The 26,177-nt window shown below is 42.0% G+C and overlaps 1 protein-coding gene across 1 annotated transcript in view; it reads left to right on the top strand.

The window, feature by feature from the left end:
* The window catches only part of MTHFD1 (methylenetetrahydrofolate dehydrogenase, cyclohydrolase and formyltetrahydrofolate synthetase 1), a 68,564-nt gene that overhangs the window by 20,967 nt on the left and 21,420 nt on the right, over window positions 1-26,177 (top strand). Inside the window, exons 3-18 of the mRNA XM_077819483.1 lie at window positions 1,566-1,625; window positions 2,410-2,463; window positions 2,821-2,957; window positions 3,169-3,269; window positions 3,670-3,806; window positions 5,270-5,381; window positions 9,757-9,884; window positions 11,942-12,039; window positions 13,056-13,229; window positions 13,955-14,091; window positions 14,456-14,502; window positions 16,468-16,575; window positions 16,683-16,757; window positions 18,598-18,700; window positions 22,781-22,857; window positions 23,624-23,764. Of these exons, the coding sequence (XP_077675609.1) occupies window positions 1,566-1,625; window positions 2,410-2,463; window positions 2,821-2,957; window positions 3,169-3,269; window positions 3,670-3,806; window positions 5,270-5,381; window positions 9,757-9,884; window positions 11,942-12,039; window positions 13,056-13,229; window positions 13,955-14,091; window positions 14,456-14,502; window positions 16,468-16,575; window positions 16,683-16,757; window positions 18,598-18,700; window positions 22,781-22,857; window positions 23,624-23,764 (1,689 nt within the window). The remainder of the gene's footprint in view (window positions 1-1,565; window positions 1,626-2,409; window positions 2,464-2,820; window positions 2,958-3,168; window positions 3,270-3,669; window positions 3,807-5,269; window positions 5,382-9,756; window positions 9,885-11,941; window positions 12,040-13,055; window positions 13,230-13,954; window positions 14,092-14,455; window positions 14,503-16,467; window positions 16,576-16,682; window positions 16,758-18,597; window positions 18,701-22,780; window positions 22,858-23,623; window positions 23,765-26,177) is intronic.

Below are 26,177 nucleotides of genomic sequence, written 5' to 3'. Positions count from 1 at the left end.
GTATTGTCACTGTTGTATTTTTATGTCTGATTTTGTAAGCAAGTCGTTTCTAATGGACGTGAAACTTGGAGGTACACAAGACAAATCAGACTGCTGAAATGAGTACAGTAGTCTGGAAAGGTTCAGAGCCACTGCAGTACAGTAGTTGTACAAGGTGAATTAAAAATACTATTTATTTGGCTGTCTTTTTTACAGTGCAAATATTTGCACTAAAAAGTAATAATATAAAGTGAGTGCTGTAAACTTTGTATTCTGAGTTGTAACTGAAATCAGTATATTTGAAAATGTAGAAAAACATCCAAAAATATTTATTTATTAATTCATTTAAATTGGTATTTTATTATTGTTTAATAGTGTGATTAAAACTGGGATTAATCATGACTATACACACATAATTAGACTTTGTGTATATCAAATAGGCCCAACTTGCCTGATGGCCTTAATCAAGTAATTGGGTGTTTCATAAATGAAATGAGCTCAGTTCAGAATCGATACACATTCACGCCGCTAGCAGTGAATCTCTCCCAGTATGGACATTCTTCTGAAGCCCCCAGGAGCAGTGCAGTCAGGATCTTGACCTGTTGCTCCAACACTAAAGGACATGCAGGTATATTAGTGTGTTTAGATACAAGTATCCAGGCAAGGGAGATGCTGCTTAAATACGTGCAGCAGCAAGGTTTGCCGTGTCAAGAGGGGCATCGTGAATGAGGTGAAGGCCAGGGGTTTAAGTGTGTGTGTGTGTGTGTGTGTGTGTGTGTGTAACCTGAACTCCTACTTTGAACTGACATAGAAGCCGAGTATCTGAGCTTAGATCTTGATGTTTTTTGGTGGTGGGGTTTCCTCCCTGCATGCTCCGACTCTGGTGGAAATTCGACATGAGCACATATCAGTATTGTATGCTGCCAGACAATGAGGTCAAGAGTGATTCCTTGTCTTCTTGCCACCTCAGGACCCCTGCCCTCAATCAGAGGAAGCAAATATCTGGTGACTATTTCAGTGTGGAAATGTTGTTGATTTCACTGCATGCACAGCAGTGGTTCACATCCGATGTAGCCTCTGATAATTGGTGTGTCCTAAAACTCTCTCTTATTCTTAAACCGTGCTTCATAGCTGTAACGCTACATAGCGTGTTCTGCACTATGGGAAGTTGCTGTCTTCTGTCAGTGATCAATAAGGCTGTGATCAATCCTGGCAGTGCTATTGAGTATAAAACTGTCTGTGTTTGCAAGTCACGTTAATACATTTTAGATTTAACTTTTTCAGGAAAGAGACTGGGCATTTTTCTCTGCTTTGGAATGTACCATGTTAAAGGCTTTCAAAAGGCATAAATGGCTGCTATTTAGAAAATTAGCCAAACTGTTTACCTATCTTTCACTTAAAAGGACATTTCCCATTAGCTCTATCTGGCTGTATCCCTTTGCTATAGGAAGACTCTTGAGTCAAGCTGTCCCTGTAATATAACTACAGTTGAACAAAGGAACAGTCATTCAAATTCAGATATATATTTCTGTCTGTCTGTATCTCTGCTTTCCATTGTGACTTGTCTCTTTCCTTTCTCCCTCTAGGTTGGGGATCGAGATGATTCAAATATCTACATTAGCATGAAGCTGAAGGCTGCTGCTGAGGTAATGCCTAGATCATAACTTTGATTTTCTTCGTAAATATTATATACCCCACCCCACGCACACGAGGTAGTAAAAACGTGCCTTTAAAGCCTTCAATATAGCTATACCTATGCAAACCCCTAATGTAGACAAGCTGCACTGATATAAACTGGGGCTTGCACTGTGTGGATTACTCTGGCAACATCAGAGTAGTTAGTTGGTGCAAATGTTTATAGTGTAGACAAGCTTTTAGTTTCATGTGCCCACTGCACTGTTCTGTCCTCTGGCTTAGCCAGCCCCTAGACCCCTGCCCGTTATACCTCATTAAGGCATACACCTGCAGTTGCTTCATTTCAGCTCATTGCCCTGCAGCCACTGTATGCTACAGTACACCCTGTCTTGTGGAAGGGGAAATTGACCCGTTGTCCAAAATGTTGGTTGATGTCTTGTTGCTGTTTGCTAGCATTCCAGAGCAGTGTCCTTTTTGTCAGTCCTAGTACAGCAGCTGCTATCAAGCTGAATTGCTATCCCATAACTAGGGATTCTCTTTCTTTTGTAACCTATGTTACAGTATAGGGTAATAAAAACAATGACAGAAAAGTTAACTCAGCGGGGTACTAATCTTCTCTTTGGTTTATGTACTTCTGAGTAACAGAACTTTATTGCCTGTCCTTCAGTCAGACTAGAAAGCATGATAGATTCTATCGCAAGCCTGGGCTGGAATGAGAGAATTGCCACGCTGTTTTTACATAGTGCCTCTTACGTCAAGTAGAAAACCAGATCACTTCTGAGTTCTCTTTTGCAGATTGGGATCAATGCCAATCACATTAAGCTGCCAAACACTGCAACAGAAGCTGAGGTAAGTGACTTGGTCAGTCTCGTTAAGAAGCCCTTAATTTTGGTTTGGTATTAAAAAGATAAAATGTGTGTGTATTTCTTTGACCTATCTTTTCATATAAAGAAACACTTGCCTTTAAGGGGTGTAAAAAGGAGAGATCACCAAATGCTGAACGTTTTTAAAGAATTCAATCTAGATGTTTCTGAAAAGACAAATCCACAAGTAATTTATATTTTTATATGGGAGAACTAAACATTGTGTGTGTGGTTTTCCCAAAGTCTATCCAGCTAGAAAATGCAACGTTCAAGTACTTGCACCAGACTTGTTTAAATGTATCATTCTTAATGTTTTTATCCTGTCCCCACTTTAAATGTATAGGTGCTGAGGTGCATCACTGCTTTGAATGAAGACCCTGCAGTTCATGGATTTATAGTACAATTGCCTCTCGAGACAGATCAACCCATCAGTACAGAGAAAGTGACCAATGCTGTTGCCCCTGAAAAAGATGTAGATGGGTAAGCTGATTTTTGCAGTTGGAGGGTAATTGTTTTTGCATACAACTTGCTCTCTTTCCTTTAAAACTATCTGTTTAGGATAAGGATTCTAAATTTAACAAATAACTTTAAAATATATAAATGTTGGTGTTATGGAATAACAGTTAGTGTAACTTTAAGATCCTATTCCTGGCACATACATACCATTGTCCCCTCCCTTCATATACTTTAGGTTAACTAGCATCAATGCTGGGAAACTTTCCAGAGGTGACCTTGGAGACTGCTTCATCCCCTGTACACCCAAAGGATGCATGGAGCTTATCAGGCAGACAGGTAAGTAATTAAAGTATATTTGAAGGACTGATGGTTCTCCTTAGTCCTGTCCTCATTATTGATGAGTACACTGTGTGTCAGTCCCTTGATGAGCTGTAAAATTACACTTAGTGTGCAGTATATGATAGCCTTTTCTAAAAGCACTAGTTTTCCTTGAGGTGCCAACCCCTGTCCCTCTGCCTTCTTAAAGCTCTTCACCTTCCACTTCTTGACCTTCAAAGCCACATTGCGTGGACAGCTGTGTTTTCTAGCCAAGGATGACTAATTTTGACTTTCCTAAGAGCCACAGCTGGATCCATGCTGGCTAATGGCTCTGGAATAAAGTTCAGTTAATCGGCAGCTGGGATGTGCCCAGGTTGTTTGGACTGCTAACCTAAAACCGAATCTTCTTATGTTTCAGGCATCCAAATTGCAGGTAAAAAGGCAGTGGTGGTTGGACGCAGTAAGATAGTCGGTGCTCCAATGCATGACCTTCTACTGTGGAGCCATGCAACTGTAACCACTTGCCACACAAAGACTGCGGCACTGGCTGAGGAGGTAAGGATAAGGTGTTTATTTAAACCCTGTACAATATATATACATGCCTGTCTCTTTCCACAAATGAATTTTCAAAAAATAAGATGAAAAAAAGCCTGTACTTCAGAAGCGTCTATTAAGATTAACGCCCAAAAAGCTTTTCACAGAGGTCTTTAAAATTGCTCGTGAGACTGGTCCCATTTTCCTGCTCAACAGCAAGAGTAAATCACAGCAATGGTGTGGTGGCAGTATTGACACCTACTTGGATTTTTCCAGACAATTGGCATGCTTCAGCAGTCAGGCAAAAGAGTGGATGTGTTTTAATGTGTAACAGATCAGAAAAGCTGCAGTGCTCTATGGTACTGTAAAACAGGACTCGGGTATTCCTATGGTGTTTAAAGTGGGAATAACAAAACTGACCCAACCTCACAAGGTTGTTGTTAGGCTTATTAATGGTTTAAGTGCAAAGTATTAATAAAATCTCAAATATAAATTTTCTCCCTTTTAATATAAAGAAAAATCAAAAAGATAACTACTTCCTATGAAAAACTAGATGGGATGAAGGAAGTATTGAAATGACCCTCATAACAGATTTCTGTTTGCATCTTTAACTATAGAGCTTTGACTAGGTCTGCCAGACTTAGCAATATGGTCTAAGTGAGCGGTCATGCCATATTACAGTGCATTTTGTGTTACAACCTCATGAATGTTAAAAGAATAAATCCATAATTAATAATGATTTTGAGCCAGAAGACTGGATTGCTAACACTGGGTGGTTTAGAGGCCTGTGCAGGAGGTATGGTTGATGGCTTTCTGAGATGTGCTGGCTCTATCTCCAACCAGCCTACTTTGAAAAGAATAGCTCTGCTGTAGGAAACTCTAGAGGTTAACTTGAGGAGAAGAAAAGAATGTACGGTAATGTTAAGGATGGGCTGGAACATAGGGTCCTTGCCTGGGAATCGGGACACATGGATTCTACTCCCACCTCTGCCACTGACCTGCCGTGTGACATTGAGCATGTCACTTAGCTTCTCTGTTCTGCCCCCTTTGTCTCCTTAGGTTATAAGCTCTTCAGGGCAGGGATTCTCTCTCACTATATCAGTGTACAGTGTATGTGCCTGCCCCAATGGAGTCCCCCTCCTGGTTGGAGCTTCTGTGTGCTATTGTAATACCAACAATAATAATAGATATAACTCTGACCTGCATTAACAAAGATGAATGGTTATAAAGATCAAATAGAGTCAGCATGAGGTGGAAAGGTGACCTCCAGGTGCTCCTGATTTAACTCCATGCCTCTGAATTCAGTCACAAGGTCTTCACAGTAGCCATAGAAATATTTCCTTCCCACCCATCCCTGGGCTTCCAGGAGGATTTTTGTTTTGTGTTGGGGACACTGTTGCTTTTTTGAATATGCAAATGACTAAAAGTAAACCGAAAATGACCTGCTTTGTATCTGCTGTAGTGACACAGAGATATTTTGATAGGTTAGTAAAGCTGATATCCTGGTGGTTGCGGCTGGTAAACCTGAAATGGTAAAAGGGGAATGGATTAAACCCGGTGCTGTAGTAATAGACTGTGGAATCAACCATATACCAGGTAAGCATGTGTGAGGGGGTGGGGGGTATTACACCGTTGCTGCGTCTTGCTGGAGACCTCTACTTAAACTTGAAGGACTGTTGTCTTGAAGCATAATATAACTTGCAAACCACTGGAGGGTCTGGCAGAAAATCAACTGGCTATGGATTTTTGTCTAAGGGTTAATTTAACTACTTTTTGTCGCTTGTAAAGAAGAAACAGATGGTTTGGCTCATTCTGGTTTTTTCCCTTCATTTTTAATCCAAGTTACAGGTATTACATGATATGGGAAATTAGTCACAGTCAAGCTGTCATCATGCCTACGCCCACAGGGCTTTTAAGAAGGTAGTTTTATAATTGATCAGTCATTTTGTTGCAATGTAATTATCTAATGGAAGGTAAAGACATTTCTCGCCTACAGCTCAGCTGTCTTACCTCTTGCAGATGACATCTGAGTTGTTGTAGTTAAAAGCATTAAGTCCTCTGCTTAACATAAAACTGCCCTTGCTGTTTGTTGTTGTTTGATATATCTGTGCCGAGCCACCCAAACGTTGGCAATCTGTCAGGAACCATGTTTGATATGCATAAAACAAAGCAGATTGCAGCCTCCCCTGTTAGCATGTTGCAAATAGAAATACCATTGTGTTCCTGGTATACCACTGTTTTGCCATCGTTCAAGAGCTTGCTTGGACTGCATGTCTGAGAAGTTGGTCCCGATTTCCTTGGTGATCACTTTAGTCTCTCTGACTTTAGAAAGGTTTGAACCTAGCATAGAATCACCTGTGGCAGTTCTATAGTCTGGCGCACTTGGGGAGATACGAGGCTTAGCAGATAAGCGCTTTAAAGTGTATCCTGTGGAAATATTCCGTATTGAACACTTTTTGGCCCTGGTTTCCCAAGGGTTCCACAGCATTTCCCTAGGGTTCTTTTTAAGCCTGTGATGAGGAGGGGAGAAGTAGGAGAAGCTTTGCAAAACTCTGTAGCTTCCTCTGGCTTCTCCCCTCCTCATCACAGGCTTTAAAGGAACCCCAGGGAAATGCTGTGGAGCCCTTGGGAAACCAGGGCCAGGAAGTGTGGGATCATGATGCTAGAGGGGAAACAGTGGCTGCTTTGTCAGCTTCTCCAAGAAAAGCTCTTCCCAGGGTATGCTGCTGCTTGCCCATTGTCTGAGATTAACAGAAGTCCTGTGCTCTGAATGCTAGGTAGAAAGTAGCACAAACTGGCCTCCAGTGGATGTAAGTGTTTCCGGCTAGATACCTGCACAGAATGTGAATTGCAGCTCTGGGACTGAGAGGAAGCTGTTTAGCTTCAGCACTGTATTATAACTGGTCTCCCTCGGTGGAGAGGGCTGAGATACAGCAAATCCTGGCCCAAGGGATGCAGATGGGGGAGTGCCACCTCATCTGCATTGTTCCAGCCCTGCAGAAATCCTCTGTTCTGTATGGGGAGGGGAAAGAAGAGCAGTACTGGGGGTGGGCCACAGAATCAGCATAGTCTTTGCCCTCTTTCCAAAAAATCCTACAGGGGACTCTTGCTTACTCTGCTTCCTTTCCACAGTTTGGAACCCGCCATTTAAGGGGGAGTTTTAGATCCTAGGGAGCCTCTGTTTGTGTGGGATGGGAGAGCTGGAAGATGGAGGTGTATCAGAGATCCCCTGTGTTGGGTGTCCTTGAGCCTCAGTAGACTATTTGGAATCCATGAGTTCAGGGATTGGAACTCCAGGTTGCTTCAGCGAAGGAGAAGACAAATCAACACCATGCCCTGGACTGCTAGGGCGAAATTCAAGGAAACATTGAGAAGATGATTGCATGTCCCTGTGCAGAGCTAACCCCCTGGGGAATCAGTCTGGTCCTGTGAAATTGTACAGCAGTAGCATCCAACAGCAAATATCTTTACAACTGACTTCCAGAAGAAGAGCTTTGTGTGTAGGTTGAAACCATGTCTCTTTTACCAACAGAAGTTGGTTCAGTAAAAGATATTGCCTCACCCACCTTGTCCTTCCAGATGTTGAGTCTTTTATCCTGACGTGAGCAGTTCACTTTCAGGTGTACAGATTTCACTGTGTACTCTGGGAAGGAGCCTTGTAGTCTCATATCTATAAAATGCCACCATTTAGTTTCTTTGACCTCTAGCTATTGAACGTTTTTGTCCTCTGATATTTTAACAGTGAAGAAAATCTGTTGTATGTTTAGGCAGATGCAGCGTGTGTGTGGGGGGGGGCTTAGATGATGACTGGGGGAGAACAGCCAATAAAAGATCCTCTAACTGACCACTTCATGGAGCACAAGAGGGAAAATATTTTAAAGCTGGTCAAATAGTCACCATTTCCTCTTCATTTATATTATCTTGCAGACTTAGCTTCACAATGGAGAATAAAATGTGCTTCTCTGCCTTGCCTGTGTATCGGACACAGATTAGGATGTTTTGTTTTGAGTGCATAATTTATCAATTGTTTGATTTTGTTCTCAGGCACTGAGGCTTTGTTGCTGGTATGATTTGTAGTCATCCTTGGCATCCTTAGAAGAAAATGTAATTACATTATTTGCCTTTTGCATTCCTAATCAAGTTGCCCTTCAGAATGGAAGGTTGAATTATTCTGTAGCTCAGGCAGCAAGTCTGCAGATTACTAACAGTTGCTGTAGAAACAGGATTTAACAGCCATGACATGGTTCAGGCTTTGAACAGGAGAAGGAAGCTTCTCACTTAACACACAAATGTAGCAAAACTTCAGAACTGCTAGTTGTCACTAACAGTGGTTGTAGAATTAGTGTTGACTTTAGTTGCTTTTGTTTTTTGACTTCCCTTTCAATTTTTCAGTCTCCTGTTTTATATTTTTTTCATAGTATTTGTTAAAGCTTTTGATAATATTCTGTCCAACATTCCTGTTGGACAGCCACATTGAAGTGCATGGAGTTGCACAAGAGCAACCAAGGGTGAAATGTGGCCCTCTGATTATAATACTGCTTAATTGAGATTTCTTTCTGGTTTAATAAAAAATTAAACATTTCTGATTTCTTGCTTTGAGATAAACTGGGACGTGTAAACTTCTTTCAGACCAGATGTTTACATCCCTCTTCATGTAATGTCCTCTGCGTTCTAAATCACTGACATTAACATCCACCACCCTTGCAGCAAAAGTGCAAGCCACCATTTTGGTGTCCTGCGCCTAAAATTGAGTCCCTCTGCTGAGTAAATGAATGAGCTCTGTCTCCAGACAGGTGACTCTCCCTGCAAACCTCACTTAATGCACATTGAATTAAAAAAAATATGAACACATATTGGATTCTGGACCATTTATTTATGGGAAAGGGCAGGGGTGTGTTGTGTGTGTGTGTGTGTGTGTGTGTGTGTGAGATTAACCTTTGCCAAATAGAGAAGAGAGACTTATTAGAGAAATAGAAATTTAAGATGTTTAAATGGAGGAGGGGGATTAAGTTGTATTTCAAGTTTAATTAGACTGGACACTGATCTATTGATACTGCAGTATTGCTTGCCAACTGTTTGAACAAAGCAAGAAACTTGGTGTGGGGGAAATGGAAAACTCTGTCCTCTCTCTAAAGAGTGGTGAATTTCTTCTATGTAAGTCAACCAGTGTATGGCATGATACTTACTCAGGTTGAAATTGAAGTGTAACTTGTGTTATAAATTGGGCTATTAGTATTCAGTTTCAGCTCCTGTGTCATTTATAGCATGCTGGCAAGATTAAATGTTCTACCTCATTCCATCACATATTTTTAAGTCATGTGCCACACTTCACAGTGTGTAATCACTTACGTGCAGAAGAGATCAGAGCCTCGGCTTGCTCTGAAATGCAGGAAATCTAATTTAACCTGAATATGAAGAGCAAAGGGAAATGTACAGCTTCTTATTACTGGAAAACATGTTCCTCCTCCACCCCTCACTGCTTCCAGTGTGACTGAAAGCTGTACTTGCAACTCAGGACAATTTCCGACCGCTGTGTAGTGGGCTAAATGATTGGTGGGATCACCCCACAGCTTCCCCTCCTGCTCCCACAAAGCCAGGACTTTGTGAGCACATGGTCCCTCCCTTCCTTTCCCTTCCCAGAAGCACCATGTGATCTGGAGCCTTCTGTGAAATTTCCCAGGTTCGTGTCCCTTTAAGGAAGCCCCAGCATCCTCAAGGAAGTAGAGACTGCCTGTGTTCTACCTGGTCTCTGGGTAGACAGTGCTATTGATCCAGTCTGACTTCACAGGCCCTAAAATTACCCTTTGGGAAACAAAGAAATCTAGCATTTTCCAGCTTGATTATTTTATCTCTTTTGCTGCTTGCCGTGTGGCTGAACTTTTATTTCGATGTGTGCGAGCCCTCGTCTGAGTGGGAGTTCAGCCTCTTCTTTGTTTCAGTGAAATGCTCTGTGTGTAACTTTCCCTCCCAGACAGTACAAAGCCCAATGGGAAAATGGTAGTAGGAGATGTGGCTTACAGTGCAGCGAAGGAAAGAGCTTCGTACATCACCCCCGTCCCTGGCGGTGTTGGACCGATGACTGTGGCCATGCTAATGCAGGTATGTGAACTATAGACTGACCTGTCCTTTTTATGCGTTTGTCTGACTAGCCAACTAACACACAGTAAATAACAGTGGGCATTTCTGGGGGTGGGTGAGTGCCTGGGAGGAGTTAGGCTGTGTGCCACTGGTCAAGCATCCCACAGAAATGCCCTACGCTGCTTTGTGTGTACGCTACTTGTGTGTGTTTGAGGTTTTGTTCGCTGCCTCTTGGCTTGACTTCACTGACACGCATCATGTTACCTAATGGGGTTTGTCTCAAGAGTTGAGGGATTTCCACTGTCACTAGCCTGGTGTCTTGCATACCCTCTTCCTGACGCTGTGCAAAGCAATCCAGGTTTGTAGTGGGCTTAATTTGCTAGATTCCTGACAGAGGAAAGTTGTCCATTGTCTCTCTCCCCCCTGCCCTCTCTCTGGAGGAGAGTTCCAACAGTGCAAGGGGACTGCAGCTCCAGCTTGTTGGGAGATGGCTCATGACTCCCAGGAACAGGGCTGGATTTAGAGATGGGTGACTGCGTGGGGCGCCAGACGTGGGGATGCACCGGGCTTGAGGAGCTGTTTTTGTTAGCAGCAAAAGGGAAAATAGAATGTTTGAAGTAAAATGTTTCAGGTATTCTGTACGTGGATTCCCTTTTCACTAACCTCCTAGAACATTCTGGACCTTTGTAGAATCTCGTGGAACCTTCCAGATTTTCTGAGAACTACACTTTTCTTGAATCTCCTGGAATGTTGTCAGTAATGCCCTTGTGGGTATATAGGGGGCGGGGAGTCACCAGTCAGTCAGTGGGATATAAGAATGAAGTAAGAGCCCCAGCTGCGATATTGTGAACCTTGTTTTACTGTGTAATTGTGAAAGTGTACTTGTGTGTTAATACTTGAAGAGTGTAAGTAGTGACTAATAAAGGACATATTTAATGAGAAGCTATGCTTCAGTTCACGAGGTCAAAGGCGAGAAAAGTGACCTTTTGAACTAAAAGACTAGGGTTAACGTTCTAAAGCTGTCACCTACTGTAACCCCATTTAATACTGGTCCACCCGATCTTGGTGCCCAGTTCAATTTCTTGATGTTAGTACATTTCAGTTATTTTTAAAATTAAAAAGTTTCTATAAGCTTAGAGGAAACATTTTTATTTGCTTATACATGGCATGAATAAATACAGATGTACAGATCCTAGTGTACGAATTTATCATCTCATATGACAGGGATAAGTCATGCATGCACATTGTGCATCAAAGTCATGAAATGGGCTACAAATGCAATAAAAATAAGGCATTCAAAAGTTTAACAAATGGAGGGTGGGGTGCTGAAGGTGCTCCTTGCCTGGGGTGCCATTTTTTCTAGGGCCGGCCCTGCACAGGAACCCAGAGTGCCTGGAAAGTGGGATGAACAGCTTCGCTGGTGGGGCTCTTAGGGAGCGCTAGCTGTAATTTTAAAACAAGCCATGCAGTGGCCCTAGAAAGAGAGCAGTAGCACAGCACTTGCCTTCAGAGGTTGCTCTAGACAATCAGCCACCCTAGGCAAAACTTCACGGGGCTGCCTAGAACAGAGATTCTCAACTGCAGGGGGGAGACAGGGGTGTAGGACTTTCTAGGGGGTGCAGCAAGCCTTCTGATGGTTTGGTGGTTATGATAGGGGGCAAGTGCCAGGTCTCAATGACACTTAAATATGGCCTGGCTGCCCCTCTGCCAAGACAGAGGTGTGCAGCTGGGTCAAATTCGAATGAGTGACATTGCAACCGGGCGCACAGGGTTACAGTGCTGCTCAGGGTTGGCCCCACCACTCTAGGCAGCTGATTTGTTTGCCTAAAGCTACTGCAGCCCCGCCTGATTTCGGGGAGGGGAGAGGGGGCAAGGGAGGGGGGGAGGAAACCAGTCCAGTATAAGCATTTTAAAAGTCTCCTTGAGAAATTTAAATAAATGCTTTAATCAGAGGTGTGCATTGGTTGCTGTCTGGGATAGAAGGGAGGGGGCTGGGCAGTCCTTTCTGGACCTGTGTTTACTAACCAACGTGTTGCAACGTCTATGGCTGTGAACTGAGCCTTTTTATACCTGTTTAGAGCACAATAGAGAGCGCACAACGATTTCTAGAGCAATGCCAACCTGGGAAATGGAACATCCAGTACAACCAGCTCCGCTTACGGACTCCTGTGCCAAGGTAACACTTTAAATAAACTACTGCTGTCTATCTTGTAACGTCGTGTTTCTGTTCTGTTTTCTCTGGGACTGTGTATGGGAATTCCCATGGCAGGTTTGTATGCAGGAGGGTAACTACTTGAGTTCATTCTAATTTTTAAAATTCCCAGCGTTTTGCAGAGGAAAGCATTCCTGTCCAATCCTGCAGAGTGACATGTGCGACCAGGCTCCTTTGCCTGTCTGAGCCGCATCAGTGGCATCAGGGCTTCAGACAGGCACACAGGTCCACCTGCACACATCGCTCCAGAACAGAGGCCTCGTTGCGTACAACGATGCAATTTATAGTATTGGCCAATACGCAGGTGGCAACATCGTAGTTTTTAAAATATGGATAATTGTATGATAATACCAAGCTGCTTTTAAGGGCAATGATGCTGTGTCAGAGCACTACTGCTCGCACTTACATAGTCATTTACACATGGAGACCTCAGTTCAGCAAGGTATTGTGTATGGCCATCGGTCACATTGATGGACTTCAGTGGGACTTAAGCATGTGCTTAAATATTTTCCTGAATCCGGGCCTCAAAGCTCTGTACAAATGCAAATCTTCTCAGCCCTCTTGCGAGGCAGAGACTGCTAGGGCCAGTTAGATGTATAATGGCTGAAGCAGCAAGTAGCAAGATGCTTTCCTTCACCTTGAGAGAGCTGAAGTCTGAGATAGCAAGAGCACCTTGGGATAAGAGTTGTTGGGTTAGAGCTCCTGCTAATAACAAACACTTGAAAGTGTTTGAAATGTCACAGGAAAGACTAGAAGATTTCCAAGTAACAGGCATCAGTAGCAAAGCTGCCTTGGGAGATGTCCTTACCTGTACTACAATGGGCTGAGAGGACCTCCTTGGGCAGATTGACTTCTTTAGCTGTAAAGCTTAGAGATTTCAGTTTTTAAATTCTACATTGGGGTGCTTGTGGGCTATACCTGTTGGGAAGCAGGCGGTTTCATGCTTCAGCAAATTAGATTCCCCTCCTCTTTTCTTTAAGCGACATTGAGGTATCTCGATCTTGCATACCCAAGCTCATTGGTCATCTCGCTAGAGAAGTCGGCTTGCTCTCCGAAGAGGTGGAGCTCTACGGTCGGACCAAAGCCAAAGTTCTGCTGTCTACTCTCAAACGCCTGAAGGACCAGCCAGATGGCAAATATGTCGTTGTAACAGGGTACGTTGTTCCTTCCTTAAAGGTGATATTGGGGAATATGATGTAGAATTTCTGGAGGAGGGTTTTGGAGTCTTGTTGCTTTGCTTTATAGTTTTAAGAATGTTGGAGGAAACTTGGAGTAATTTCATAGGAATTGGATCAGACCCAGAGTCCATCTAGTTCAGTATCCTGTCTGACAGTGGCTGGCGCTAGAGGCTTCAAAGGATGGTGTAAAACCGCTGCAGTAGGATAAACTGGCTCCACACTTAGCGCTTGTCTACACTGTGCATTTGCCCACAGCAGAGGGATGTAAATTTTAGATTGTGACATGCTAGTATGAACTAACTGGACTGTGTGCACCCTGCTGGTGAACACCAGAAGTTCCCTAGTTATGTTAACATAGTACTGTTTGAAATGGGACTGTCAATACACACTAAGGAACTTCTGGTGTTCACCAGCAGGGTGCACACAGGCCAGTTAGTGCGCGACACACTTGTGTGAATGAAAATATGCACCCCTCTAATCTGCACCAGTGTAGACAAGCTCTAGGACTCATCCTGAACTCTAACTACAAGAGGCTATCTTGAGCACTGAAGCATGAGGTCTTATATTCCTTCCAAAATATGTGTTAGCGTTAACTCTGATAACTGGATATTCTTATCCATTAGACATCCAATCCCATTTTGAATCTCGCTAAGTTCTTGGTCTCAGGTATTTTATTGCATATGCTGTGTTGTGTATTTTAGCATAACACCTACGCCCCTGGGAGAAGGGAAAAGTACCACTACGATAGGCCTGGCTCAAGCCTTAGGAGCACATCTCCACCTGAATGTGTTTGCTTGCGTCCGACAGCCTTCTCAGGGACCAACCTTTGGCATAAAAGGTATGACTTGGCAGCGTCATATTGATCGCCATTCATGCAGGATAGAAGAGTAGCAGGGAAGGCACATTCAGCCGATGGGTGTTCTAGAAATTTCAACTCTTAGGAGAGAGTGTTTTCTGTTTCTGTATAGAGGTGTGTAATCCCCACTGAGGTCATTTAGGGTTACACAAACATGTGGGGAGAGAATCTGATTTATTTAGGAAGAAAGCAAGTTTTGGATACAGTCACAGTGAAATCCAGCGCAGCGTTTAATCATACTTGTTCAATAATAAAGACATTTTAAAAATGGCTAAGCAAATGTGCTCAAAGCTACAGAGGCATTAATGAGCATGGTTTGGTTACTTCCTTCTATGCCTTTTTATAGGTGGAGCTGCAGGTGGTGGATATTCGCAGGTTATCCCCATGGAGGAGGTAATTTTGACACAAGACCTTATTGACTGTGTAATGTTCAACTGTGCTGAGAGCGGCTGTAGTCAGTTAACTTCTTGGAAATCTTTTGTTTGTAGTGAGATCAAAGTCTAAGAATGGGTATTGACTTTTCTTTCGGCAAAGCTACTTTAAGGACAGAGGGAGTTAATCTTTCATTGTTTTTAATGGAAGGCTGCGTGGGTCAGCGAATAGGGTATAGTGCTGGGAATCAGGAGAACTTGATTGCCTTGCCATTTCTATCACTGACTCACTGCGTGACCATAAGCAAATCATTTTAATTCTATATGCTTCAATATCCCATCTGTAGTGTGGGGGTAACAATGGCCCTCCTTTTATAAGGCACTTTTAGATCTAAGGGGGAAGAGAGTTGAGTAGCACTGTCAGTGACGGTTTACACTCTCAGGAACACACTATTTCTGTATGCTACTTCTACATAATTGTCTGATTGTTAATGTACAGTGGGTAAGGGAAACTCGGAAAGCAGTAAGGCCAAGACATAGCAGTGCTAGTGGCCAGCACATTAGACAGAAATATGCAGTGTGATACGGCGGCAGCAGCAAAGGTAATGTGGTGGGTTGGGGTTTTTTTGGTTTGTGGTTTTTTTGTGTTTTTTTTGGCTGGGGCAGGGCGGGGCCGCATCCATACACACAGCATTGCAGGACACGGAGTTAGAAAGCAATGTCTCTTGTGTTATACACCTAGAATATGATATTTTCTCCATTTGCCAGAAATATGGTGACACGTTGGAGGGCATTCAAGGAAGATCAGCAGAAATGATAAAGGGATTGTAGGGAACGATTCATGTGTACGGTCCACAAAAGGTGTAAATGTGAAGGCAGGCAAAGATTTAGTTAGCATGGTGCTGAGGGGTATATTATTGAATTCAAGGAAGGAAAAATAATCTCCCAATGGAAGCTGTGGAAGCCCGGTCACTTGGGCCACTTAACTAGACTGGCCAAAACGCTTGCCCATATACAATAATAAGGAACAATCCTGCTGTGGCTGGAAAACAGACTAGATAGGTAAGATCTCTCTCTGACCTCTGGTATTAAAATCAATTCCAATCTTGTTGGGTTTCTTTTTTTAATCAAAACATAATTTTTTTTTTATTTTTGTTTTTAAATTGAAAGTCTGTAGAACTATTCATCACAGTACAGGCTCTGAGATATTGGTGGATACCTTTTGCAAGCAATCTCCGGCCCAGGAAGGGCTTAGCCAGTAGAGAACATTAAAACAAGAGGTGCAAAATAAGGCAATAAGCAATGGCACATATTTGTATATTAGAATAAGATTGCATCTGGTGATTAGTACAAAGCTGAAAAATAGAGTAACTGACACTGGATAGCTTTCTCTGTTTTAAAGATTTAGTAACTGAGGTTTCCGGAGTCTATGGGATTAAGATTTTATGGCTCTTGCTGTCATCTCTTCTGACTTTTCTAACACCATCTCCCTTCTTCATTTTACTCCTGCTATGCATAATTGCCCTAAATGAATCCCCTTCTCTTCCCCCCCACCCCTCCATTTTTATATGCCAAACGTAGAAGAAGCAGCTGTAAATCTAACCTCTAATCCCACTATGCTGCACAAATCAGATCGGTTGTCTCAAATGAAGGTAACAACAAAGCAGTATAGCCATGTTTTTCCATCTTTTGCATGAACCTTCTCTTGATGATCCTGGCAGAGCTGGGGAACTGACTCTTGTATGATAAACTCATTTTGAACACTTAGTTCAGGAAGTTTTGTAAAATGACATAAATGTGGGGGTGGCATGTTTCTGTTTTAGACGAATTCCATCTTCTGTTCCACATATTCCACAGAGCAGTTTCCCCCTGCTGCTCTCCCAGTAACATTGCTATTGATATTTCTCTTTCCATCTGGCTATAACAGACTACCCAAAAAAAAGGGTAAAAGAAGGGTGAAATAACTGATGTCCATTTTTTCCTATAGTTTAACCTCCACCTGACTGGTGACATCCACGCCATCACAGCAGCCAATAATCTAGTAGCTGCAGCTATCGATGCTCGTATGTTCCATGAGCAAACTCAGTCTGATCAGGTAAGAGATGATGTAGTTGATTCCATTCTGTGTTGTGTTGAGCACAGTCTATTTTGCCAAGATTTTTTGGACACTCTGCAGCTGCTAATTATATCTCATTCTTCAAGGCTCTTTATACCCGCTTGGTGCCTTTGATCAATGGTGTTAGGAAGTTCTCTGATATTCAGATCCGAAGACTGCAGGTGAGTTGATCAAGCTTGTTAGGTTTCTAGTACTGTTCTGTATGCGTCATCTTTACCCTGTGAAAAGATAAATTACAAAACCTTACATTGGTCTGTTTGTTGGTATTTATTTACACAGCATCCAAAAATGCATTACCCCACAATCCAGCTAAAGACATGTCACAGCCCTGTCCTTGAAGAGGTTTCAGTCTAACTTTATATGCTATTCAGTGAATGAGTAAACTACAAGGAAGTTAGGAAGAAACAAGGGCCTCTTATAAATAATCAACTGTTATTTCAGTGTCCTTGATGCAGCATAACTCAGAAATAAATAGTCCTTGCCCCAAATACACAGTCATAACTGAAGATGAACATTTCCTGCTGTGGTATTTATTGTGGCAGTGAACACAAAAACACAGCCTTCTGAACGTGAGCTGCTGGAAATTGTTTTAATACAAACTGAGCAAAAAAGGAGAGACGTATTTTATTTGCACATTCTGTGTGTCCGTTTTTACATGGAAAAATACTCCATTGAATTCCTCTCCTCTAGCTACACAGCTGTTCAATGGTCATTTAAATGACTAGAACTTGGGAAGCAAATGGAGTTGTTTGTCAGCAAAAAGCATGGGCCACCGTGTGTTCCTGGTTTCTTTAGCAATTCTCTTTCACAGTAGCGACAAGATCATCTAGGTGGTAGGTTCAGGGGAAGTTATTGGAGTTGTCTGCGGGTTAATCAGTTGGCCTACCTATTAACATAGCCTGAGGCACTCAGAATTGTACGACTACTTTTATGTTGTACATCCAGAACAGGTGTCCATTGGGAGGGCAAGAACAACAGTCTCGTTGTGGGGGCTCTACGTTTTTGTATCATTAACTGGCTGTAATGTCTCCACCATGTGATACTCACATTTGATTGCCAGTTTCAGTGTCTCCTCCTTTGCTGGGCTATGTCAGGTCAAGTGCTCAGGCCTATTATATGGAGTGTTACTGACAGGCTCTGCAGGGAGCCCTGGCCAGTCCCCTGCTGCCGCAGCGCTGTTGGCTGTAATGTGGAGGTGTGAAGGGTGGCAAACGTAGACCTGCTGCCTCTGAGAACCCCTGGCGCTCAGGAGAGCGACACAGGAGAACCTGTCCCTTCTTGCCTCTCTTCTGGTGACGTGTAGGACTGTGTTGTCTAAATAAAATGCTTGCTGTTCCTAAATCAGTTCCATCGCTTCACTCATTTCTAAGCTTGTACTTGAATCGGGCTCCTTGAGGTAATGCCTCTCTGTTAAGCATCTTGGCAAATTGCCCATCTTCAACAAGTTCCTGGTCTTCAGGCAGGGCTTTCTGGGATATTGACCGTCTTGTGGCTGAATTGTTTAGTGCCTCCTTTGTGCACTGTATCTAGCATGCTGAAGAAGCAGTGTTTTAATACTTATGGCAGTGTGCAATGACCCCCCCAGGTTAAGTAAAGAGAAATGTGTATAAATACACGAAACTGATGATTAGAACCTGGCACGTAAGGTAGAGCTTTGCATGATTTCTTAGGGATGCAGATGGAAGGGGCTTCCCTTCCTCTTCAAAATGTCACTAGCTGTCTTGTACCTGTGTTGACATTGACACTCCCTCTGATGGGAGGGACTGTGTTATATGCATTGCCCTCAGTCAGAATTTGCGATTACCTAGTGGCACACTGTGCTTCAGAAACAGATTCTCCACCCCTGCTTTATGCAGGGAGAAGTAGCTCTCGGGAGGCACCCTCTCCCTCCGTTTATTGCTAAAAATGGGGAAAGCTGCTGTACGAAGGCTCCTCATTTTAATACAGGCTCATTTCCTTCAACCTTTTGACTATTCCTTTTTCCCCCTCTCCTCCCCCCAGAAACTGGGTATTGAGAAAACTGACCCCGGAACATTGACGGATGAAGAGAGAAACAAATTTGTGAGATTGGATATTGATCCAGCCACCATAACATGGCAAAGAGGTACCAAAGCAATAGACAGTTGAACTGCCGGATAGGACAAATGTGTGAAAAGAGGGGTTGTAAACGTACAGGGAGCTGTGTTTACTGGCACAACGGGGGGTCTGACATTGTGCATGCTCAGTGGGATAGATTCACTCCTTGGGCTCTTCTTTCAGTCTCAGTCCTAGAGCAGTTGACACAGATGGCTTGAATCTTGAGGTGAGATTTAGTTAATTGCTACAAAGCTGTATTTCAGACTTTGCCAGTAGCTCATTGAGAGAATACAAAGATTGGCAGCCCTGGTTAGCTGCCTAGTCTTCCCCATGCTGAGAAGAAGGGAAGTCTTTAGAGCTCCGTCCTGGCACTTGGTAGAACCAGGTTCACTTCCGTGCTCTGACACCAACTTCCTGCGTGACCATGGGGACAGATTTCCAAAGTTGTTTTGCACACGGATGTTGTGGGGATAAATGCAAGACTGTGAGATGCTCAGATACTATGCTGGTAAGTCCCTAGGGTAGATATGGTATTATTCCTTCCCTGCGAACTCCAACAGGGCTTTCAGCTTCAGCCTTCGCATTACCACTGAGTGGGTCAGGTCTTTAGCTTGCTCTGGTGACCTACGCCAGCTCTGAAGCTGCCCCACTGCCTCTTATTTTTCCTGTCTCAATCCATTAATTTCACTTCTGTGTTAGCTGGGTGGTAGAATTTAATCCAGTCATTCTGTTAGCAGATTTTAAACCTTTTCATTGACCGATTTCACTACTGTCCTAGTTGGTTCAGTTACAGCTGCCAGGAAGAAATGATACCTGATTAATTAAAACAGTGATTTTTAACGTCAAACAGCATTGTTTGGACCTTTACTTCCTCTAGAATAGCTTGGAACAGATGGCTTAACTCTCTGTATTTAATTATTAATTGCAAGAAATGTTTGAGTAACAGTAATCCAGCCTGAATAACTCTCTTCTGAAGTGAATGTTAAACTTCTTCTGTCTGTGGCATTCCATTAAGAAAAGAATGTAGTCTCTTGAGCATTTAAATTGTAGTTCGAACCAGGGTGGATAAAAATCGTGTTTTAAATAACAATAAAATCAATTTTGTAAAAAAACTGATTTAAAAAAATTTCATTTTTTTAAAATCAGATTTCTAAAATTTTCATGTTTCTAGTTCTTTATTTCTTACCATTTTATAGCCTTACAATGCTGAAGTGTGTTTTTTGTACTTGTTTCTTTAATTAGGCCTTGTCAACACACACAATGCTTTCACTATACTGGTCTAGTTTAACATGCTTTATTCCACTTCTTGTAAAGGAAAAAGCTTTCGTTATATAAAGTACCTTTTCACTGGTATTACTGGATCCACATTAGGGCTTGTATTGGTGTAACCATAGCAGTTAAAAAACAAAAATCACATACACCCCTAGGTGAAATAGTTATACCAACAAAAATCTGTATGTAGATCAAGCCTTGGTAGAAATAACGTCTGCGTAAAATCTGAAATCCTACTACAGTTAGGAACTAAGAAGTTTCATTATCTATACTAAAAAGGCAAGTCCAGAAACTCATTAACATCCTACTGGGAGAATGGTACAAATTCAAACACAACATTGACAAGCAAACATCCTGTGCTATATTTGCAACCAATACTGTTTTCTGAGGTATTGAACTTCCATAAGTCAAGGAAGCTGAAATGCTTTGACTAAGTTAATTATTTGTTTTTTGAAAATCCAACACTCAGGTGCCTAAATATGGATTTAGTAGCCTATTTTTAAAAAAGATTGGCCTGTGTATATGCAAAAAGTTGACAGCATCAATGTATTGAAAGTCTAAATTGACTTTTCATTTTTTTTAACACTGAAGCAATTTTGCTTATGTTCACAAACATTATACACTGCTCAGAGTGAAGTTTTTAATAAAAATACAAATTTAACCCCTGATGTTATAAACACTTAAGTCACTTACTTAACTTTAAGCACCCAAGTCATTTGAGGTCAGTAGTGTGTGTGAGTAGAGCTATGTGCCTGTTTGCTGATTTAATTTTCAGTGTTTTGGTTTTTTACCTATGGCAGTTCTGTAATGTACAAACAAGGTACCCTACCAATAGTGACAGGTTTTTAAAAAATGCATTTATAAGTTATTTTCTTATAAACTTTATATTAAGATTACATTACTAATTTTCAGTTTAGTTTTTACAAAGGTTTTACAAAATTTTAAAGAAATTTAAAATCACTCACTGACTCAATACCTTAAAATAATCATACTTGGCATTTACATAACGATATCTAGCTGTTCTATAGCACTTTTCATCCATACATCTCAAAGCGCTTTACAAAGGAGGTCAGTATCTTTGTCCCTGTTTTACAGATGGGGAAACTGAGGCACAAAGAAGTGAAATGACTTGCCCAAAGTCTCCCAGCAGGCCAGTGATAGAACTGGGAATAGAATCCAGGTAGCCTGAGTCCCGGTCTGGTTCTCTAGTCAATGGGTGACACTGCCCCTTTTATATAGCACTTTACATCTTCAAATCCCTGTACAGATATTACACCCTCCCTCTACCCCATGAGTTCACTGGAAATAACCATTAGCCCAACTTCAGTGGCAATAGCCAACTGTCCTTATATTACGGGTGGGGGAAATAGAAACAGAAAGGCAAAACGATGCAGCTAAGATTAGAATTCAGGACCTCCTACCTCAAAAAATCCACGCCCATTCTATAAGAGATGCTTCTAAAACCAGTGTGATTAAAGATCCCAAGTTGTATCCAAATTCATGTTTGCAATCCAAACCCCCGCAGTCAGGAGTAGAGTCCTTTGGGAGGTATTGTAGGAATGTACTTCGCAAATATCAGCAACAGACTGAGGTTTGTGCTTTCCTAGTGCTTTAAAAATATGATCCCTTTGGTCTGTGCAGCAGACTGGTTAGAATTTTACTAGCAAAAGCAAACCAAAAAAGTTATTGGACTGATTTATTTTAATTTCTTTGATTGAATCCAGACATTATCCTATATCTCTCAGCAATGGGAAGTGAAATGTGTTCTCATATCCGGCTCCCAGAACTTAATGAGACTAACATCATTGGCAATGTACTGTGAAGTATTTAAACTTGCAGCCAGTTGACTGGAAATAAGAAGTCTGTAGCAAATTCCGAATGAATATTTCTCACACCCAGTTCTGTTACGAAATGCAGAAAGAGAGAACTGTTTGATACTAAAACAGTAGTGTCTGAGCGTTTCTTTACTCAGTTCTTTGTGGGTCCTTATTTCTCTCTCTCTCATCCATTAGTATTTTCCCAATCTCTTGTTGTTGCCTGATGGGGATGAGACAGCCAGAGGGATAATGTCAAGCCCCCTTTAGAGAGGAGGGGTAGTCTTGTGGCTAAGGGACTGGGCTGGGACTGCAGTTGTGGATTTGATTCATAGATCTGCCACAGAGTCTTTGTGCAACCTTGGGCAAGTCACTTGAGTTTTCTCTGCTTCAGTTTCCACCTGTAAAATGGGGAGGCAGTGTTGCCTAGTGGATAGAACACTGGACCAGTACTCAAGAGACCTGAATGTCTATTCCTGGCTCTGCCACTGGCTTGCTGGGTGACCATGGACAAGTCACTTTACCTCTCTGTGCCTCAGTTTCCCCATATGTAAAATGGGGACTATACTGACCTCCTTTGTAACATCTTTGAGATGTAGGAATGAAAAGCGTGATGTAAGAGCTAGATTTTATTAATTGATTATAATACTTCTGTTCCCTTTTGTCTTGTGTGCAGAAATCGTAAGCTATTTAGGCAGGGGATTGTCTCTTACTATGTGTTTGTACAGCATCTAATATGATGTGCCCCTGATCTCGGTTGTGATCTCTAGATACTACCATAATACAAATAAGATGTAGTAATAGCTTGTAAAAGGGCTTTAAGATCTATAGGTTTGAGCGTTGTGTATTTAGTAGTAGTATTTTAGTTTTTTAAAGAGTATGGTCCTTCTCATCACTATCCCTTCTCTTAGGGATGTCAATGTTCTGAGTGACTGAATGGATATTTCAGAGTTTGAAATCACATGTATTAGCTTAATGTGGTGGTTTCTTTTTTACTCCCTGCAATTCCCCCCTCCCTGCAGTGATGGACACAAATGACAGGTTCCTGAGGAAGATCACTATCGGACAGTCTCCGACAGAGAAGGGCTTCACGCGAACGGTAACTGGTTCCTGCCTCTTGGGGCATTTAACCCTTTGAAAAGCAAGCATGAGAAAAACAATCCCTGAATAAAATTGTCATGTTCACCTCTGTGAGCCTTTCTTCCGCTAGGAATTAACAAATGTGCATTGTGCTGTCTCCCTGTTCAAATGAAGGTGAGAGGATGTGAAGCAGAGCCCTTAGCAGTATTAAAATTCCCACCCCAAAACCTGCCTCATTTGGTTTTAAAATTTGGTCACCAAAAAAGTCTTTCCTTGAACATTGGTTTCATGGTGGACTGGAATGATCTGTGTAGAGTCTCTTTACCTAAAACCAAGCCATGCAGAAATATATTTTATTTAGTGCAGCAATAACCATTTACAGCTGTTCCAGGGACTTTCTGTCTTATAGAGACGAGTAGTTTTTTTCCCACATGCTTCAGCATTGAGACCAATTACTTAGATTGCTCTTTAAAATACATTCTGGCATGAAACTTTATACTGGATTTCTGATGCTACATTACTAACCAGCTTATGTGCCCAGAGAAATACATTTTCATATGATGTTAGTAGAGTAATGTGGTGCCTGTGCATTTTTCTTTAAATTGCAGAAAAACCCTAATTAAACACTGTGAACTTTAAGCACTCTTAGTTGTGATACTATAGATCTGTTTCTTTTAAAATGGCAAAAATAAATTTCCAAGAATTCAGTGCAGCTAAAATTTCTGCTTAGCAGCCCTGACACTTCTCTTCCCCCCTCCCCCCCCCCCCCCCTTTGTTTGTTACAGGCCCAGTTTGACATCACGGTGGCAAGTGAAATTATGGCAGTCTTGGCACTCACTGATGGACTAGGGGATATGAGAAGACGATTGGGCAAAATGGTGGTAGCCTCTAGCAAGAAAGGAGAGCCAGTGACTACAGATGATCTTGTAAGAGAGCCATATAATTGCTACATCCCTAAATGTAAAACTCTCCTTGTTGCAAGTGAAAGTCCTCTGATGTAAAACAATAAGAAGATGGTTCCACATAGGAGGGGTTGTAGGCTATTGAAAACTAAGGATGAAATCCTGGTCTCATTCACTTCAGTTTGAGTTCAATGAGGCTCAAATTTCATCCTGAGAAGAGAGAGAGTCCCCTTGATGCTAGGGCAGCTGGGAGGCTGTGTGTGTGTGATCGATCTGCTATGTGTCAAGATGAGGTTTCAGCCCTAAGAATTAATGGGGAAATATGCAATGGCAAAAAATACTGTGATTAAGGTGAATCACTCACAAATGGCTGCATTTTTGTAGGAGTACAGGGTCTCCAGAAAACAGCCTTGCAAAAAAATTTTTAAAAAAAAGTCCACTATTTCCCACTAAAAAGAACACTCGCTGTCCATTGCCTAGCAATGTCCCTTTGACACCCACCTGAGCCTACATAGATGTGAGTCATTGCTGAATTTGGAACTATATCTTTCAAAAGCCTCGTTTGCCGAAGGCCACAATCAGCACAACAGGGAGATGCTTGGAAATGTTTCCGTTTATTTCACCTTGTTTGGAATGAGCCCTTCCAGAAAAGTGGCCTCCTGTATGAAAAGTACCAATAAAAAAATCCACCCACTGCACCAATATCTCAAACTAGAAACTGTTACAAATATCTTAATATTAAGGCTCCTCCCATCCATCGTGCCCCACTTTAAATTTTGGTGGAATAGTCACTTTGCAGGATGACCAAAAATTCAGCAGATTTGGGCTCTGCAGATGAACAATTAAGCTAAGTTTCAAAACTGGGCGCCCTTCATTGAAAATGCCCTGCTTGAGGCTTTCAAAGTCCACTAGGGGATTTAGCCACACAGTGTCCATTGAAAGAAATGGGAGCAGTGTGACTAATCCACTAATCAGTTTTTCAAATGTCAACTCCTGCCCCCAAGACTTTCCCAGTTAAACAGGCCTGGCTAGTTCAGAACCTCAGGGAGGGGAGAAAAACGTTCTTGTTACTCAGGCAGAGAGCACTTTGTCAGGGAGGTGCGTTAATACTGGTTGGAATTTGGGTAAAATCAGTCTTGAATTATAATTGTTCTTTACCTAATTGTTGCAAAGTAGAGGATCTCATCAAATCTAACTCACTGCTTCTCTCGGCCATTTGAGTGTCTTCCCCTAGATTTGGCCAGCCCAGTCTCACAATGAAATGCAGTAAAGACACACACACATACCTCCTCATGCCTCTGTAGGCCTTACACAGGCAAAACTCTAGCTGACTCAGTGGGAGCCTTGTCTGCCCAGGCCCTTCAGACATGGCACAGACAGCAGCAATGATATCACTGTTCTGTCTGGAAGTTTGAAAGTTAGAAAGAAATTTTGGAGCAAAACTTAATGGCTACAAGTTCCTCGTAGGATACAAAGACAGTCGAGGAGTTTGGGGGGAATAGTTAGAACTGTCTAAGGGTCCATTGAATTATACAGAAGTCTAGTATCAGTAATATTGCTTTGCAGTTTTTCATTATTTTCTTCTGGAGCTGGGTAAAATTAAAATTAATCTATTAAATGCGAACAAAACCTTTTCAGAGTGAGATTGAAACAGGAATTAAATGAATCGGTATGTCTTTTTTTTTTTTTTTTAATAATTGCAAATTCTCCTTGTGTATTATTGAATACTACAATCCAGCTGAGAATAAAATTGTCTCAGTGAAAGAGACCGGAAGGTTCAAGGGACTGATAATGGATCTTAGCTCACTTGTTCAAATCCAGTCATTGGTGGTAGTGACTTAAAATTGTTACTGCCAGGGCTTTGTAAGTGGTCTCAGTTCAGTTCCTAGTGGACTGGTGTCAGTCACAAAAATGCCCTCTCCAATGACTCTAATAGATGGGGAATGTGCATGAAGATAAGGTCACTCACTCCCCCTTTGCAGGCATCAGAAGGATTGAGGCTCCAGGGTGGAGCAGTGAGCTACTGTTGCCCATGCTGAGCCTATTCTGTGGATAAATAGAAGACTTCAGACTCCAGTGAGGACAATTGGGCACTTCTCGCAAGCACCAAAATTCACTTACAAAAATTGTTTCTGCCAGACAGACCTGGCCAGAATGTGGCAGTTGGATGCATTAGTTCTGAGGCCAGTAAATATAAATTGATGTATTTTTTTTTTCACTTTTGTATCTAAAAGACATGGAGATTTTTTTTAATATCTTAAATGGGATTAGATACCATCAATGACAGGAAATAATGCTGTGACTGAAAGAGAAGCTGAGGCAGTTAGCACAATACACTGTTTCCACATGAGTGTCTTATTCACTGCAGTGATCTCCCCCCTGTTGCATGACTAGACCACATAGCATTCTTCAGTGGGCCACATTGAATCGTGAAACT

This window comes from Eretmochelys imbricata, chromosome 6, assembly GCF_965152235.1.
Source record: "Eretmochelys imbricata isolate rEreImb1 chromosome 6, rEreImb1.hap1, whole genome shotgun sequence".
NCBI classification, from domain to species: Eukaryota; Metazoa; Chordata; order Testudines; family Cheloniidae; genus Eretmochelys; species Eretmochelys imbricata.
Note: the sequence above shows the minus strand (reverse complement) of the source record. Positions and strands in the feature narration are given on the sequence as shown.